General features: G+C 36.7%; 1 protein-coding gene across 1 annotated transcript in view; it reads right to left on the minus strand.

Annotated features, from left to right (window-relative positions):
• Nlrp4b (NLR family, pyrin domain containing 4B) overlaps positions 1–18,513 on the minus strand; it is a 31,759-nt gene extending 13,246 nt beyond the window's left edge. The window contains exons 1-5 of the mRNA XM_063280578.1: positions 18,237–18,513; positions 10,582–12,130; positions 7,597–7,755; positions 7,008–7,172; positions 5,364–5,534 (exon numbers count right to left, since the gene is read on the minus strand). Of these exons, the coding sequence (XP_063136648.1) occupies positions 5,364–5,534; positions 7,008–7,172; positions 7,597–7,755; positions 10,582–12,130; positions 18,237–18,513 (2,321 nt within the window). The remainder of the gene's footprint in view (positions 1–5,363; positions 5,535–7,007; positions 7,173–7,596; positions 7,756–10,581; positions 12,131–18,236) is intronic.
• Between the last annotated feature and the right edge of the window lie 227 nt (positions 18,514–18,740).

An 18,740-nucleotide genomic window follows, 5' to 3' on the forward strand; every position in this document is an offset into this window, starting at 1 on the left:
TTGCTGCTTGTATGCAGCAAGAAAGGTTCCTGAATAAACTGCTTTGAGAAGAACATTGTGGTGTTGCTCTTTTCTGCGGGTCAGAGACAGAAGCAACAGCTGGAGACCTCATATGAATAACAATGTCAACCAACCAGAGCTTCCAGGGACTAAGCCACTACCTAAAGACTATACATGGACTGACCCTGGACTCCAACCTCATAAGTAGCAATGAATATCCTAATAAGATCACCAGTGGAAGGGGAAGTCCTTGGTCCTGCCAGGGATGTTGGCCCAGAAACCGAGAAGGTGAATAATAATCGAAATGTAAATAAGAAAAACTCATGTTAATAAAGATAAAAAAGTACACTCTTTCCCAGAAGACCCAGGACCAGATATGTTAATCTAGAATTCTATCAGACCTTCAGAGAAGACCTCATACCAATAATGTCCAAACTATTCCACAAAATAGAAACAGAAGAACACTGTCCAACTCCTTTTATGAAGTCACAATTATGCTTCTACATAAACCACACAAAGACCCGACAAAGAAAAGTTCTTCACACCAATTGGCCTTCTGAATATCAATGTGAAAATATTCAATAAAATTCTTGCAAATAGAATCCAAGAACACACAAAAACTCTAATCCATTATGATCAATTAGACTTCATTCCATGGATGTAATAATGTTTTAATATGTGGATGTCTATAAACATAATCCTCTTACAAATTTTTCTCAAAGAACGACATGATCATCTCAGTAGATGATGAGAAATCATTTGTTAAAATTCAACACTCCTTCATAATAAAACTCATGGGAAGATCAGGAATTCAAGGCCCATACCTCAATATAGGAAAAGCAGTATTTGGGATACCAGTAGCCAACGTCACAGGAAATGTAGAGAAACTTCAAGCAATTCCACTAAAATCAGGGAATAAACAATTGCCCATGCTCTCCTTACCTATTCAGTTTAGTTTTCCAATTCCTAATCAGAGGAATCAAACAACAAATAGAGGTCAAAATGATATAAATTGGAAAGGAAGAAGTCAAAATATCACTATTTCCAGATGATATAATTAAGTGACCCCAAAAGTTCTACCAGAGAACTTCTAATACTGAAAAACAACTTCAGCAAAGTGGCTGGATATAAAATTAACTCAAACAAATCAGCAGCCTTCCTCACCTAAAAGGACAAACAGGCTGAGAAAGAAATTAGGGAAACAAGTCCTTTTACAATAATCACAATTAATATGAAATACCTTAGTGTGACTTTAACGAAGCAAGTTAAAGATCAGTATGACAAGACCTTCAAGTCTCTTTCTTCAAGAAGAAAGAAATTGAAGATCTCAGAAGACGTTAAGAACTCCCGTGCTCATGATTTGGCAGGATTAATATTATAAAAATCTCCAACTTGCCAAAAGGAATCTACAATTCAATCCAATCCCCAGCAAAATCCCACCTAAATTCTTCATAGAGTTAGAAAGGACAATTTGCTAATTCATTTGGAATAACAAAAAACAAAAAAACAAAAAACAAACAAACAAACAAACAAAAACCAAACAACAACAACAACAACAAAAAAAAAAAACAGGATAGCAAAAACTATCCTCAACAATAAAAGAACTTCTGGGGGAATCACCATCCCTGATCTCAATATTTATTACAGAGCAATAATGATACAAATTATATGATACTGCTACCCAGACAGGGAGGTAGATCAATATAATAGAATTGAAGACCCATTAATGAACCCATACATCTATTGTCAATTGAACTTTGACAAAGGAGCTAAAACAATCCAGTGGTAAAAGGATAGCATTTTCAACAGATGGTGCTGGTTAAATGGGAGCTCAGCATGGAGAAGAATGCAAATTGATTCATTCTTATCACCCTGTACAAAGCTCAAGTCCAAGTGGATCAAGGTCCTCCATATAAAACCAGATATACTCAAAACTAATAGAAGAAAAAGTGGGGAAGGGCATTGAACATATGGGCACTGGGGAAATTTTTCTGAACAGAACACAAATCACTTATGCTCTAAGATCAAGAATTGACAAATGGTCTTAATAAAATTGCAAAGATTCTGTAAGACAAAAAATTGCAAAATTCTGTAAGACAAAGGACACTGTCATTAGGATAAAACAGCAATTAACTGATTGTGAAAAGATCTTTCGAATTCTACATCCAATAGAGAGCTAATATCCAATATATACACACAATTCAAGAAGTTAGACTCCAGAGAATCAAATAACCTCATTAAAAATGAGTTACAGAGTTTAACAGAGAATTCTCAACTGAGGAATACTGAATGGCTGAGAAGCATCTAAAGAAATGTTCTACATCCACAGTCATCATGGAAATGCAAATTTGAACAACCCTGAGATTCCACTTTACACCAGTCAGAATGGCTAAGATCAAAACTTCAGGTGACAACAAAAGCTGTCAGGGATATGGAGAAAGAAGAGCACTCTTCCATTGCTCATGGAATTGTAAGCTAGTACAACCACTCTGGAAATCAGTCTGGAGCTTTCTCAGAAATTGGACGTCTTACTACCTGAGGACCCAGCTATACCACTACTGGGCATATACCCAAAAGATGCTCCAAGATGTATCAAGGACACTTGCTCCACTATGTTCACAGCAGACTTATTTATAGTAGCTAGAAGCTGGAAATAACACAGATGTCCCTCAACAGAGGAATGGATAAAAAAAAATGTGGTTCATCTACACAATGGAGTACTACTCAGCTATCAAAAACAATGACTTCATGAAATTCATAGTCAAATGCATGAAACTGGAAAATATCTTCTTGAGTGTGATGACACAGTCACAAAATAATCAAACATGTTATGCACTCACTGATAATTGGATATTATCTCAAATATTTGAATTATCCAATGATACAATCCATAGACTACATGAAGCTCAAGGAGGATGACCAAAGTGTGGATGCTGAAGTCCTTTTTAGAAGGAGGAACAAAAATATTAATATTAGGAAATTTGGAGACAAAATTTGTAGCAGAGACTTTAGGAAAGGCCATCTAGAGACTGCCTCACCTCGGGATCCAGACCTTACATATACAGCCACCAAACCCAAACAATATTGCTGATGCCAAGAAGTGCATGCTGACAGGAGCCTTTTAGCTGTCTCCTCAGAGGTTCTGGAGAACATGACAAATACATAGGTGAACACGTATAGACACCCATTGAACTGAGAATGGGGTTCTTATTGGAGGAGTTAGGTAAAGGATTGAAGTATCTGAATGGGTTTGCAACTCTATAAGAACAATCATACCAGCTAACCAGAGCCCCAGGGGACTAAACCTCCATACAAAGCATACATATGGTCAGACCCATGGCTCCAGTCACAAATGTAGCACAGGATGGACTTGATGTGTACCAATGGGTAGAGAAGCCCTTGGTTCTCCCAAGGCTATATCCCTTAGTATAAGGGAATGTCAGAGCAAAGAGGTGGGAATGGATGTGTGGATGAGTGGAGGAATACCCTTATAATACAAGGGAGAGGTTGAATGGAATGGAAGTTTTTTTGATGGGGAACTGGAAAGGGGATATCATTTGAAATTTAAATAAAAATATATCCAATAAATAAAATCTGTGGATGCTACAAATAATCTCCCGATCATCTATAATGTTATGATATGATAAAGACCCAGATATAGAGAAATTAAACAAAAACAAACAAACAAACATCAATGTTTCTGTGTGTATTTCTGTCACATGTAAGTAGGTACCTACAAATGTTAGAGCAGGTGATTGGGTTTCCAGAGCTAGTGGGACAGAAGTTATTGGGTCACTGGACTTTAGTTCTGGGAATAAAACTTAGATTCTATTGAAGAGAAATATGTGCTCTGAACAAAGCCATATCTCCAGCTCTCACACAACTATCTAATCAGTTAAAATATTTGAGTGAGACTTTCCTCATTATCTTCTTACAGTAATTTTCTTTTGTGATTTGGAAAATGCCATATAAATTTTACATTTCTATTTTAAAGTATGGTCTTATTCAAGCCTAGTTTGGTCAAACCAACCAACTGAAGCATGTAAAACAGTGTCCATTTAGGGTAGGTCAATATTGCTGAGTGTGGGATTGATATGGGTAATATTGTCATTGTCTTTTCATTGGAGAAAACCGACTTTTACTCTCCCAATGGATTTTCAATACATATTCAATGTATTTAGAGACTTCAAGTAGTGAGTAGTGTATACTTTTAAACCTTTTTCCATTCTTTAGAGTGCTAGAGAATCATAAATACTTTGAATGTGTTTACATTATATCCTGTATAACAATTTTATTGTGTTTTAGAAAGCCATCATCACAGGGAAATCATATTTTATATTGAGTTTGCACTTTGTGCTTTTTTTCTAGAAAGGATGAAAATGTTGTGAATCTGTGATTTTATAATTGAGTAGTTATCAGGGGTCTAGCAAGTCCCACACATCTGGATTTGACACCAAAATCCATTTGATATCGGAATGCTAATCCACTTAACATGATCAAAACAATAACCACATTAAATTATCCAAAAATTTCTTTGTTTTATAATTTGAAATCGAGAGTTCTGTCATTTTTCTTCCCATTACTGTAACACTGCTCTTTATTCTTTCCAATGTAGATTTTTCATGCATACTAGATAATTCATAGAAACATTTTAGAGTCCCTCTTCTGTGTCTTACTCATCCTTGGACTTGAAAAATCTCCTACAGACTCCTATGTTTAAAGCAATAGTCCCTAGATGGTTTTGGGACATTGTGGAATTTCTGGAATATTGCTGTGTGGCAGGTAGTTGTGAGTCCCTGGTTGTGGGCTTAAGGATTATATCCTAGACTCTGATATTTGCTCCGTACCCTACTTCCTGATCCACAGTAATGAGAGGAATCTTTATATATACTACTGTCACTATGAGGCTACTCCATCATGCTTTTTTCCCCAACAGGAGACATTACACAATTCTATACCATGACTTTGAATGAATTCTGCCTCCCTTAAGCTGCTTATATCTGATATTTAATCACAATCACAATGATTGGAACAAAAACACTAATATGCCCTCTATCTAGAATTTGGGGTACAGTTTTCCATCTTTTGATATCTCTTCATCTTCCAGCACCCATCTAAACTTTTTAACCCTCTCTTCAGCTCAAGTCATAATTCCTCTTTCTCTTATTCCCTTGTGTATATATTTTGAGAGGCTTCATACTACATACCAAAACTATGATACAGAGGGCAAGGCACAGATCTATCTGTCCCAAGGAAATGATCTTCAGGAGTCAGAGATAAGTGGCTCTACTCTGCATATTCTCAGTCGTATACATTAAAGATTTCTAAACAGGACCTCCAAGTACAAGCTCAAAGAAACTTACCTTAGTGTTAACAGTACACTGTCTGGGAGAGTGAGAGCCTTACAGAGAACTTTCAGTCCTTCATCCTTCAGGTCATTGGAGCTGATGTCTAGGTGTCTCAGGGTTTTGTTCTGACAAAGAACATCAGAAATGTATTTCCAAGATTGCTCACTGAGGGAACAGTTGGCTAACCTGTAGGAGGGAAAGGAGAGTATATGAATAGGAAGAAAATACATTTCCACAAATTTACACAAAACTATTCTAATAAAATATTCAGTAAGAGGAGGAACATTTGGCTTACCCAACACATCTCCCTTCATTACTTTTGACTCATATCAGATTTAGCATTGAATCTGAGTAAATCACTGAAAATGCTTATGTTTGGAAGATGTTACCTGAAGCTAACCTAAATCTTTATATTAACGATGTCTCAGTTCCTGTCTATAATAATACTTTCTAAAGCTACATAATTATTGAAATGCATACAATATCAATATTGTCTTGTATAATAAACAGGATACAAATATATTTAAAATAATGTATAGTTGGTTTAGTTTCATTTTTGTTTTTGTGATAATATCTTCACAAAAATCATTTTTGGAGAGAGAAGTTATGATTTAGTTCATTATTCCAGATTATAATATTTCATTTTGTGAAGTCAATGGGGCAGCAGCTTAGTCATATCACATGTAGAGTCAAGGGCACAAAGAATTCATACATACACAGCGATGCCCACTGTGGACTGGGCCTTCACAGACTAATTAGCATAATCAAGACCATGTCTCACAGACATGCTCCTGGGCCCATCTGATCTAGACACTCCTTCATTGACACTTCTCAGGTGGTTCTTCATTGTGCCAAGTTGTCAGTAACATTAAATAGAATATGAAATATACAGGAATATACAATATGAAAATTTGAATTCACTTGGCACTCTCCAAAATACTAAGCCATCTATCTTTCCCTCTTCAGTTCCTAAAGACCTTAATATTCTTCCATGATAGCAAACAGAATTAAAAGAGAGGCACATTCAGTATGAAATAGGGTCAATGATCTCATAGGCATTGCATTCTGTGATGGCCCAGTTGAGAGTCCATTCTATATTCTGAAACTAAGTTATTGACATAGTTCTATGTGCTTGTGATAGGGACTTTAGTCTAGTTGGTCATCTTTAGAAGTTCTTCATGTGGGTCCTGGTATAAAACTCAGGTTGTAGGGTTAGTAGCAAGTGCCTTAACCGATTGACCCATTTCATTGACAGTGGTGATCAAGTTTTAAAGTGAGGAAATCTATACATGGATAATAGAAAAATAGGACACAAGTCCACAAATTAAATGCTGTAGTCATGTGATAGTTTTAATGTCAACTTGACACAATCTAAAATCACATAGAAAGGGAATCTCAATGAGGGAGTTAATTGAGCACAAGCATGCATGCATTAATCCATTGTTCTTTGCTCGATTATGCATATGATGTGACTATGCTTCTAGTTATTTTTGCTCTTCTAACTAGCCACAGGGATGGCCTATAAGTTGAAATTTTGAATCCAGTAAACATTTTTTTCTATGATTACTTAGGTCAGGTCATTTTTATCACAGCATAAGGATCAAAATTAAATGCCTCCTTTGATGGGAGTCACTGAGCTGGGAGAAAACAAAGACTTACTCGAGTTCTTGTATTTTGTACTCTGCCTTGTTCAAGATATTACACAATATTACCACATCACTATGGGAGAGGAATGTGCCGCTGAGGTCCAAGAGTTCCAAATTGTAGCTTTGAATCAAATCAAAAAATAGGTACTTATCGCATAAAAAGGACACATCATTTGCCCTGCAGAACAAATAGAGTTATCCATCAGTTTATAATTAGCATAACATCTAACCTTTGGCAAGATGCTATATTACATAATGACAACATAACTCTAATTTCATAACCCAGTGGCATAGCTCACTGGCTCTCAATCAGGGTGATTTTTCTCTTCCATGTGGAACTTTGAGAAACTTGTAGAGGCAAGGTTGGCTGTTACATGAGGAAACTATTAGCACCTAGAAAGTAGAGCTCTACATATGATCTTCCTACAATGAATGGGATAGCTCTAAATAAAAAAAATTGGCAACAGACATTAGTGGCAAAAGTAGTGAGATTCCACTTTAGAGTATATAAGTCTACATTTATGGAGCTAGCTGAGAGACAGTGAGAATACAGGTATGTTATTTCCAAGATATGACTATATCAAAATCACCTTTTAACTTACACAAGTACTTCAAGGATACAGCTGGAGTTCTTTAGATAATTATATAAGATTTGAAAAACTGGCTCATTGAAAATAGTGTCTTTCATTTGGAGGATGTGAATGTCCTTATTCCTTGCAAACACAGAGCATATATTATGCCAAAGCATGAGTAGATTTTCCCTGTAACAGAGGAGAAAGGAATACATACCACTCTTAGAAAATAAATTCAAGGGACTGGAGAGATGGCTCAATGGTTAAGATCATTTGTTCTTCTCTCAGAAGACCTGAGTTCATTTTCCAGCACCAACATGCTGGCTCACAACCATCCATAACTCCAACTCCATAGATAAATGACAACCCCATCTGTCCACCATGGTCAATATATGCATATCAGGTACATGTACACATGTAGACAAAATCATTCAATCCCATAAAATAAAAAATAGAGGATAAAACCTGCCAGCACTTTCAGATTCTACTCATTTACAAAAAGTTAAGTCAAACCATTCACAGCACATAAATGTAACAAACTGACTCCCCATACTGAATAAGGGTAGCCATGTAAGGTCATTTCATATTTGCAGTAAATAGCCAGATATGTGGTAAAGTAGTAGGATTCTGGATGTTATACCTTCATTTTAGAGATTCAATTAATATTTACTGGAAATGACCAGAGGATTCTGAGAATCCTATGCACTGACGACAAAGCTTATGTGATGTTTTCAGCTACCTTCCCTACTCCCACATCAGGATAAGGGAACATACATGACTTGGCAGTATTGAAGTTGAGAAAATCTGATTTATAAATAACCTTGGTAAATTTAGAATGAAAAAAAATGATGTAGGATGCCAGAGCCAATGAGTTAAAACCTGGAACAAGGATCTACTGGCTCAAGCTTCAGAAGCCATGACTTACTCAGTTTATAATCTTGGATAATGTATGTAACTTCTCTGGCTATTTTCATCTACAACAAGATAATCAAATTTGCCTTGTAACATTTCTTTGTGTGTGTGTGTGCACACACGCACACCACATTATGGGTGTGGAGGTCAAAGGGCAATGTACAGTAAACAGTTTTCCTATCTTGTCTAATGAATTGAATATAGGTCATCAGACTTGAGAAAAGGCATTTTTTTTTCTGCTGATCCACCTTGCCAGCTAACATTACATATTCCTGAGCAGTAAATTAATTAATATAGTACATGTTTTTGTGTGTATATGTGTATGAGTGAATGTGCATGGGCATATGAGAGCATGTATGTGCTTATAAATGGAAAATTTGTCTCTGCCTATTTAGTGCTGGGATTATAGGTACATGCTACTAGACACAAATGTTTTTTGGATTTTTGGTTTCTGTTGTTGTTTTATTTTTGGTTTTTATTTGAAATGTGGATCCAGGGGATGGAACTGAAGTTCTCATACTTGTGCAACTGATCCAATCCCATGTTCTCTACAACTTTTAATGTTCACAGGGCAGTTTGCAGCTAGGAGGTCAATAAAAAGTCTGCATGTGTTGTTAATATCTCATAAGGGCAGAAAATATAAACTCCATGCTCAGATTGTGGTGGGTTAATATCATTGCTGCTTTGATAATGAGGCCATTAAAGGAAAAGGAAAGCCAAAAGGATAAATTCCAGGGCTTCTAAGCAGTCAATTTAACTAATTCTATTGCTGCAGAAAGATTAGAAATTAAAGACTAGTTTTGATTCCACAATGAATAGAAAGCTAAAACATGTCTCAAAAAATCTGGGGTTGCAATTGCCAGAAACATGCTAGCCTAGTGGAGATGAGGCCCTGCATTATATCTTCACAATGGGAGAATAAAAGAGTCAAGTGATCGTAAGTTGTTCACATATACTTTTGTTGGTCAAGATTTTTTATAGATAGAATATTAATCTTTAGACAAGATTCACCTAGAACCCACTTTTTATGTAGCCCAGACTAGTTTAAAATGCTCAGAGAACTTCCTGCCTCAGTTCTCTGAGGGCTAAGATTATAAGCATGATACCACTATACCTGACTCAGTTTAATAATATTTTGTTCCTTATGTAAACTCTGTCATGAATTGTAGGCCTGTCCTACACTTGATAAATAAGCACCAATGACCCTGAGTTTGTCTTCTGTGTCTACTATCAGAAAATTATATTATAGGCATTTGCCATTATATTCAGTTTTATATGATGCTGAGGAACAAATCCTTTACATGTGCAGTACAGCAGGCAGTACTCTGAAAACTGAACTTCTCCCTGGGCATCTGTACATATGAACTGATACAATATTGCATATATATATATATAATAATTAAGAAATATACTCAGACATGGAAGTACATGCCTTTAATTCCAAGACTATGGAGACAGGCAGATGGTTATCAGAGTTCCAAGCTCAGTACAACTATATAGTGAGATCCTGTCTCAAAACAATTAACAAAAAATAAATATTAAAATGATGAAATAGCAAATATTTAGAAGAGTAAATTTGGGGCTCAAGATGGCATCTATCAGACTGGAGAGAGTTCACTAGTTAATTTAATCATCCTTATGTTTCTTCTGATATTAAGAATTTGGACCCCAGAACCCACAGCTATTTAACTATAGTTCCAGGAGATCTGATGACCTCTTCTGGCCACCCATGCCATTTTGACATATGTGCATATTAAGATGTAGCCACATACACACAAAAGAAAAATGAATTTTTAAAAAAGTAGAAGCTATTATGAAAACAGGTAAATTTTTGCACATACGTTAGGGGTTTTGTATGTGGATACACATATTTACACACATGTATACTCATATATATGTACATATACATATACAGAAACATACATACACACAAACTGTTGAATCTGTTTTTGTTGTTTGTGTGTATATGGTTTCTAGGCTGAACACTGAACACTTGGCATTACATAGCCAGTAAGGGCGAGTTTTGAATCTGTCTATATAAATTATCAATGCACAAGGAGAGGTTCTGAAAATGGGAGAGATAAAAATAATGAACAGACTCACATATATCTCTGATTCAGCTTTTCATTTAGGACATTTTGGGTTGAAATAGATAAGTCTCTCAGTGCAGAACCATGGTTTAAGCAGTAGGCAGCAACGATAAAATCATAATAATCCTTAGCCACAACGTCAATCTCTTCCCTACAGTTCATTGCTGACTGTACGAAGACTTCCTCTTCCATCTCAAACAGACAGTAAAAGAACTTCATTGTATTTACTTTAACTTCAGGGTCCAACAGAAGTTCCAGCCACTCAAACAATTCTTGTTTTAGTTGCTGAGACAACTGGTAGCCAAAAAATGCTTCCAGTTTTTCATGTTCCAATTCATTCAAAAGGCCAAATATGAAACGACCCAAAAAAATCCACTGTGTATTGACCTCCTTTAGAAAAGAAAACAATAGTTTTTCTACATGGAGAACATCCGGACTAGGGTGGTTCATGTGGGTCTGTAGCAGATAAAACATGGCAGCACAGAACTCCTGGACAGACGGGTGGAAGAATATGTAAGAATTTTGAGACTCCCTGCTCTGTTCAAGAATTCCAATGTCCAACAATGTAGGGATGTCAGAGTCCAGGATTCCATTTCTCCTCAGAGTCTCCTCACTAAACACAGATATGTCAGTCCACATGCCCTCCACTGCTAGAAAACACAAGCCCTGTAGTTGGTCTTGGCTTTTCTTACTTGGGTATTGGACATTTGGAGGAATGAACAAATTGAAGATGTGAGTGGTGTACAGAGAGGTGGTACGTCGACAGATAGAGACTGGATCTTTCCCCTTCTCTATCTCATTCTTAAGACAAGTAGCTACCATGCAGCAGATCACAGGGGCCTGACATAAAGTGAACAGCTGCTCATTTTCTCTTACAAAACTGAAGGCCTCCAAGGCTCTGTTCCTATCTTGGAACAAGCTATGGAAATACATCTTAATATTGCTTTCCTTGAATCCAGTTATTGTTCTCACATTTGTGTACTCAATCCAGTCCTTCAATTCCTCAAAAGTCTCAAAAGTAGCTGAGATAAGAAGAGATGATTCAGGGAGTATCTTCTTCTTGAGCAAACTGCTCAGCAATACATTCACTGGCTGCTTCTCTAAGCAATTGTCACACAGTTCTGATTCCTGTTTGGTAAAATCCCATTCCATCCCTTCTAAACTGTCAATGATAAATAAGAGCTTTTCAGGTTGGGATAGGATCTCCTCTATGGGAGCTGAGGAACTGGGCCACTCTCTGGAGATCAGTTCAGTCAGGCTTGTGGTCTTCAATTGCTTCACATCTTGACAACAGAAGTAGAAGATATAGGAGAATTTGTTCTGAAACACAAGGCCTTCTGACCAGACAATCATTAAATTTTTCAACAGAATAGTCTTGCCAATTCCAGCTATACCTTTCAGGAACACCAGTTGTGGCTTTTCTTCAGTTACCTTTGGTATGAGAAGGTTCTCAAGATGATCATATTCATCCTGGAAGAAATTCTGAATACTAATGCTGAACTTTCTAGAACAATCACGGGTCAGCTTCTTCTTTAAATGAGCTCGATATATATTTGCGTGTGCTGAGTCAGAGAGTGGGGAAAAAGCCAAAATATATCAAAATTAAGTTAAACATTTACCCATATATAGTCTTATCTGAATATTTTCATTTCAGAATGTACCCTTAAATATTTTTTAATAATGTGTTTGTGGGTTCCTCTTGAAGTCAGAGTTGTTAAATACACCCAGAGCTGAATTACAGTTGTCTATGAGCAGTCCCACATGAGTACTAGGAATTGAATTCAGATTCTTTGCAAGTGTGGGGCATGCTTCTAGCCACTGAGTCATTTCTTCTCTCCCTGCCTTGTGATGAATGTTTGTAGAAGTCTGTAAGCCAAGAACAATGATAGTTAATGTGTGAAGATTTTTACTGGCCCTGGAGCAGAGTTGCATTTCTCTGTGTGTCATGAATGTTATATTGTTAAACTGTCATGCGCTGTTTCAGAAGCTGGCACTTGAAGTGAGGTCTCTTTACCCCATTTTAAACTCAAACATGTTACATACAGTGCCTTCTTGTGTTCTTGTCAGGGAATGGACTGAGCACTAACTCTGCAACAGGAAGGGAAGAGAATAAACAGCTCAAGAGTAACCCTTGAGATCAGCTAAATCATGAACTATTTCAAGCAGATTTTATGATATATTACCTCATGATATAAAAGGGCCTGCAATGGGAAATAAAGCTAGCATTAGAATAATGGGAAACTTGGCCATTGGAGAGACAGCTCAATTGGGAGCTCCAACTAGCTCCCCCTTCCCAATCTGGTTTCTGCTCGATTTTGTGAGAGCTCAATTTGATGATGTTATAAAAGCCTGATTTGGTGATGTAAACTTCCTACCATAATTTGTTTCTGAATTGGAATATCACTTGAGAGGATACTCTCTGCTCTGCCTGGGAACTCCAGTTGTTGACTTAAAGAGGCTTCCCCTGTCAATTTCTCTGTTTTTTTAAAAACATTTTTATTGGATATTTTATTTATTTACATTTCAAATGTCTTACCCTTTCCTGGTCTCCACTCTGGAAACCCCCAATCCAATCCTCCCTCACCTTGTTTCTATGAGGGTGCTCCCCTACCCACCCATTCACCCCACAATGCTGCACTGACATTCCCCTACACTGGGGCATCAAGCCTTCACAGGACCAAAGCCACTTCTCCCACTGATGCCCATTAAGGCCATCCTCTGGTATGTATGTAGATGGAGCCATGTTCCTCTAGTCCCTGGGTGGTCTAGGGGGTTTGCTTGGTTGATATTGTTGTTCCTCTTATGGGGTTACAAACCCCTTCAGCTCCTTCAATCCTTTTTCCTACTCCTCAATTGGAGACACCTTGCTCAGTCCAATGCTTGGGTGAGATCACCCACCTCTGTATTTATCAGGCTCTGGCAGAGTCTCTCAGGGCTCCTGTCAGCAAGCATTTCAGGAGACTGAAGTAAAGACCCTATCAATTTCTACCAGAGTTTTGAAGGTCAAATTTGATTATGCTTTCTATGTATCTATGTATCTATTTATGTGTCTATCTAGGTATCTATCTAAATATCTAGGTATCTAGATATCTCTATTCCTCTGTCTGTCTGTCTATCTATCTATCTATCTATCTATCTATCTATCTATCTATCCTACATACTATTTATTTCTATCATTTGCTAGTTCTTATTTTATTTTGACTTGCTATGTATTAAGTAAACACATTCATTCAAAATGAAAAGCATGGCTTTCATAGATAATATGTTGAACCATATAGTACTCTCTGCAGTGTGCAACTGACTTACTCGGACAGCAAAATTTGCAACAAAGTATGGCACACTGCATGGCTATCCAAACTTAAACAACAGTGTCTATTAATCTCTAACATACTCAGATATGCCCACCTAACAGAGTGTAATTATACATGGTTGCCATAACAGCAGAAAACAGAAAAATAGTATTATTATCAACATAAATTTGTCTGCATAATATGAAAACAGGTAATGTCACACTGACATAAAAGGAAGAATAATGGAACTGGAGATATGATTCAGTAGTTAGGGGCACTGGCTACTCTGGAAGATGTCCTGAGAAGGGTTTTCAGCACACATATCTGTTGCCTCACAATGCCTATACAAATTACCCATCTGTTGAATGCCTGGCTTCTACAAGCACTGTACTCACACACATAACTCTATACACATTCATTCATATGTGCAATTTTTGAAATGATACCATAGTGAAAATGTATATATATATAAATGTATATATATAATATGTATATATATATTTGTATGTATATATATGTATATATGTATAAAATATATATATAATCATACATATAAGATTTTATATATGTTGAAAAATGTATATACATTCATACATACATGCACACACACATACACACTCAAATTAAACATAGAAACATTTTGTATGCCAAATATAACAATTAATTTCTAAAATGTGCTCAATAATAATAAAAGGCAAGTTGACCAATTAGGGAAACTGATAAGAGCAAGGCAAATTGTATACCTTTGTAAAAGGTCTGAACTAAATTTAAGAATCGAAAGATTGGGGCTGATGAGATGTCTTTGGGCATTTTTCACAAGGTCTGAGGTTCTCAATTTGTTTCATGAGCCCCAAAGGACAGAAACAGAATTAACTCAGAAGTTTTTCTCTGATTTCCATTTGTGCTCCATGGCATGGAAGTGTGCATATTTGAACTTATCAAAATGTGTGTAAGAAAAGTCAGAAGGCCACATGAAACTCAAGAAGGGTGAGCAAAATGCAGATGCTTCACTCCTTCTTTAAAAGGGGAACAAAAATCTCCATAGAAGGGGATACAGAGGCAATGTTTAGAGTGAGACTGAAGGAAAGGACATTCAGAACCTGCTCCATATGTGGCCCATATATATATACAGCCACTGAAACGAGATAAGATGGATAAAGTTAAGAAGTGCATGCTGACAGGAACCGGATATAGATCTCTCCTGAGAGACACAGGTAGAGTATGTCAAATACAGAGGTGAATGCTAGCAGCCGACCACTCAACTGAGAACAGTACCCCTGTTGGAGGAATTAGAAAAAGGAATAAAAGAGCTTAAGGGGCTTGCAGCACCATGAGAACAACAATGCCAACCAACCAGAGCTTCCAGGGACTAAACCACTACCAAAAGACTATATATGGACTGACCCAGGGCTCCAAATGCATATGTATCAGAGAATAGCCTTGTTGGGGCATCAGTGGAAGGGGAAGCCCTTGTTCATGCCAAGGTTGGACCCCCAGTGTAGGGGATTGTTGGGGGTGGTGGTAGGGAGGGGTGGATAGGGATGGCAACACTCTTATAGAAATGGAGAGGGTGGAGTTAGGGGGTTGATGAACAGGAATCTCAGAAAGAGAATAACATTCGAAATGTAAATAAGAAATACCCAATTTAATAAAAATGAAAAAAAAGAAAAGGAGATTAAAAAATTACAGGACAACACAGGTAAACAAGTAGAATACCTTAAAAAGGAAACATAAAAATCTCTTAAGGAATTACAAGAAAACACAAATAAACAGGTGAAAGAATTGAACAAAATCATCCAGGATTTGAAAATCGAAATAGAAACAATAAGGAAAGCAAAAAAGTGAGACAACCCTGGAGATAGAAATCCTAGGAAAGGGATCAGAAGTCATAGATGTAAGCATTACACACATAATACAGCAAGAGAGAAGAGATAATATCAGGGGCAGAAGATACAGGAGAAAACATTGTCACAAACATCAAGGGTAATGTGAAATGGTAAAAAGCTCTTAACACAGAACATTTAGAAAATCCAGGACACAATGAGAAGATCAACCGTAAGGATAATAGGTATAGAAGAGAATGGAGACTCCCAACTTAAAGGGCCAGTAAACATCTTCAACAAAACTATAGAGAGAAACTTCCCTAATGTAATGAAATCCCCATAAACATACAAGAAGCCTACAGAACTCCAAATAGATTGGACCAGAAAAGAAATTACTCCCTTTACATAATAGTCAGAACATCAAATGCACGAAACAAAGAAAGAATATTAAAAGCATTATGGGAAAAATCAAGTAACATATATATTCAGACCTATCATAATTAGACCATATTTCTCACCAGCGATTATGAAAGCCAGAAGATCCTAGGCAGGTGTCATACTGAACATCTAAGAGAACAGAAATGCTAGCCCAGGCTACAATATCCTGGAATATTCTCAATTAACATTGATGGAGAAACCAAGATTTCCATAAAAAAATCCAAATTTACACAATATGTTTTTACAAATCCAGCACTACAAAGGATAATGGAAGGAAAATCCCAACACGAGGAGAGAAATTACATCCTAGAAAAAGCAAGAAAATAATCTCCTTGCAAAGAAACCAAAAGAAAATAGACACACAAACATAATTCCACTTCAAACAACAAACATAATGGGACACAACAATCACAATTCCTTATTATCTTTTAATATCAATGGACTCAATTCTCCAATATAAAGACATAGACTAACAGACTGAATATGTAAAGAGTTACCAGCATTTTGCTGCATACAAGAAAAATAAAGAAAGGTCAAAAGGATCAAACATTGATTTTGATATTGATGAGAAACAGCTGTACAGGGGAAGGAGGGCATAAGTTCAGGTAGAAACAAGATCCAACCTAGAGCTCAGAAAAGATAAAAAGAGATTATACATAAGGCATTGTATGGAGATGTAATATGTGGGGCTCAAGAGACTGCTCAGTTGTTAAAAGCACTCAGAAGCCCTGGGTTTAACGCTAAACATCCCCATGGTAGCATCAACCTTCTGTAGGTCTAGTACCAGAAGGGATGTCCTCTACCCTCCAATGGCACTGCCACACATGACACACAAATATGCAGTTACTCTCACAAACACATAAAATAGTTTCTAATGGTTCTTATGCATATTTTGATAATGATTTAAAGATTTAATATGTGTAATTAGAATCACAAAGTAGAGTGGGATAGAAAGAACAGCACAGAGGCAATATTTAAACAAATGTAGACTGAAGAGTAAAGACTATTTTCTAGCCATAAATATAAAATTAACATCGAATCCCATTATAATGAGGATAAGAAAAATTAAAATGAAAATTATCATAGTAAGACACTGGAACCTCAGAAACAAATAAACAAAAAATACATTAAACTTTAAAGCATCCATGGTATCTTCTATCAATATAATTTAATGTCTGACTCTGAGTGTCAGAGTGTTTATGAAACATGACTTTTCTTTTATAATCTTTTGTTGTTAAACAACAAAGACTGAAAAATCTTGTTTCATACTGTGTTATGTAGATATTTCAAATACATACTTGATATGCATGTGGGATGGTGAGATGGGGAGGGGTACAGTGTATGTGCATGTAGAGATCAGAGGTTCACATTGGGTGTCTTCCTTAGCTGCTACTTTCTTAAATATTAATTTGCTTTTAACGGGGGTGAAAGGGTGCTTTTTTATACATTCATGTATGTGCACCAGAAATATGCAGTGCCCTCAGAGAATAAAAGAATGTGTTGGATCCCCTGGAAGTGGAGTTACAGATGGTTGTGAACTACCAGGTAGATTCTGGAAAAAGAATGGAGTTCCTCTGTAAGAACAGGTATTCTTAACAACTGAGTCATCTCCTCCGGCCATCCATCTCATTTTTTGAGACAATTTTTTCAGCTAGCTCAGAACTTGCAAAGCTACCTGAGCAGATTGCTACCTTGTCTTGCTTTTATATGGTTGCTGAGATCCAAAGGCAGATTTTCAAGTTTTCATAGCAAATACCTTGCAGACAAAGACATCTTCCTAGACTCCATAAATATGATTTCTTACAGGTGTCCTCTCTTGCTGCTGCCCTAAATCCTCAGTGCTACTATTTCACTCTACAGTTAAGGCTCCAGTTTAGATTTGAAGGGAACATTAATAATGTCCTATGTAGTAGTTTAATCATCTAGGTTAGGGTTGCAACCCTCATAAATTTGAATATACAGACTAGAACTAACATGTATACATGAAACTGCTTCCTTCCTCAAGGAGAATTATGTGCAATGACACCTCTGTCCCTAAGGTAGGTGGGCATGTGAAGAACAGTTGTCAAAATTATGAAACAAACCTTACTATATTAAAGGAGCATTGAGCAACTCACCAGCAATCTCCCCTGTTGCCCTCTCAGTGAGATCATGTCTACTGATTTTCTGGAGAACTTTGAAGGTTGTGTCCCAGGCTTGCTTCCCCTCACAATATTTCACCAGTAAGATGGCAAGATCTTCCCGAGATGCATTCTTTACTTCAGTCCAAGAAATCTGTTTTAGCCCCATTTGCAGAATCTCAAGTATGAGTAATTCCTTAAACTTCATGAATTCCACCTTGTTTAGCTCTTTCCAGTACCACATAAAGCCAAAATCAGAAAAGAGAGATGCCATTTTGTCTTAAAGAAGATAGATTTGTCTTCAGACAGGATGGATCTGTAGGAAAATCAGGGAAGTCGCTTAGTTACAAAAGAACAGGGAGTGTGCAAACAGCTGGGCAATTGATTGAGCTAATAAAGTGTTTGCTGCAGAAGTATAATGACATGATTTGGAAATTTATCATTGATGTAAGAAGCAAGGAGAACAGCCACACAATTTTCATTCTACAATATGTTCTGCCT

This window comes from Rattus norvegicus, chromosome 1, assembly GCF_036323735.1.
Source record: "Rattus norvegicus strain BN/NHsdMcwi chromosome 1, GRCr8, whole genome shotgun sequence".
NCBI classification, from domain to species: domain Eukaryota; kingdom Metazoa; phylum Chordata; class Mammalia; order Rodentia; family Muridae; genus Rattus; species Rattus norvegicus.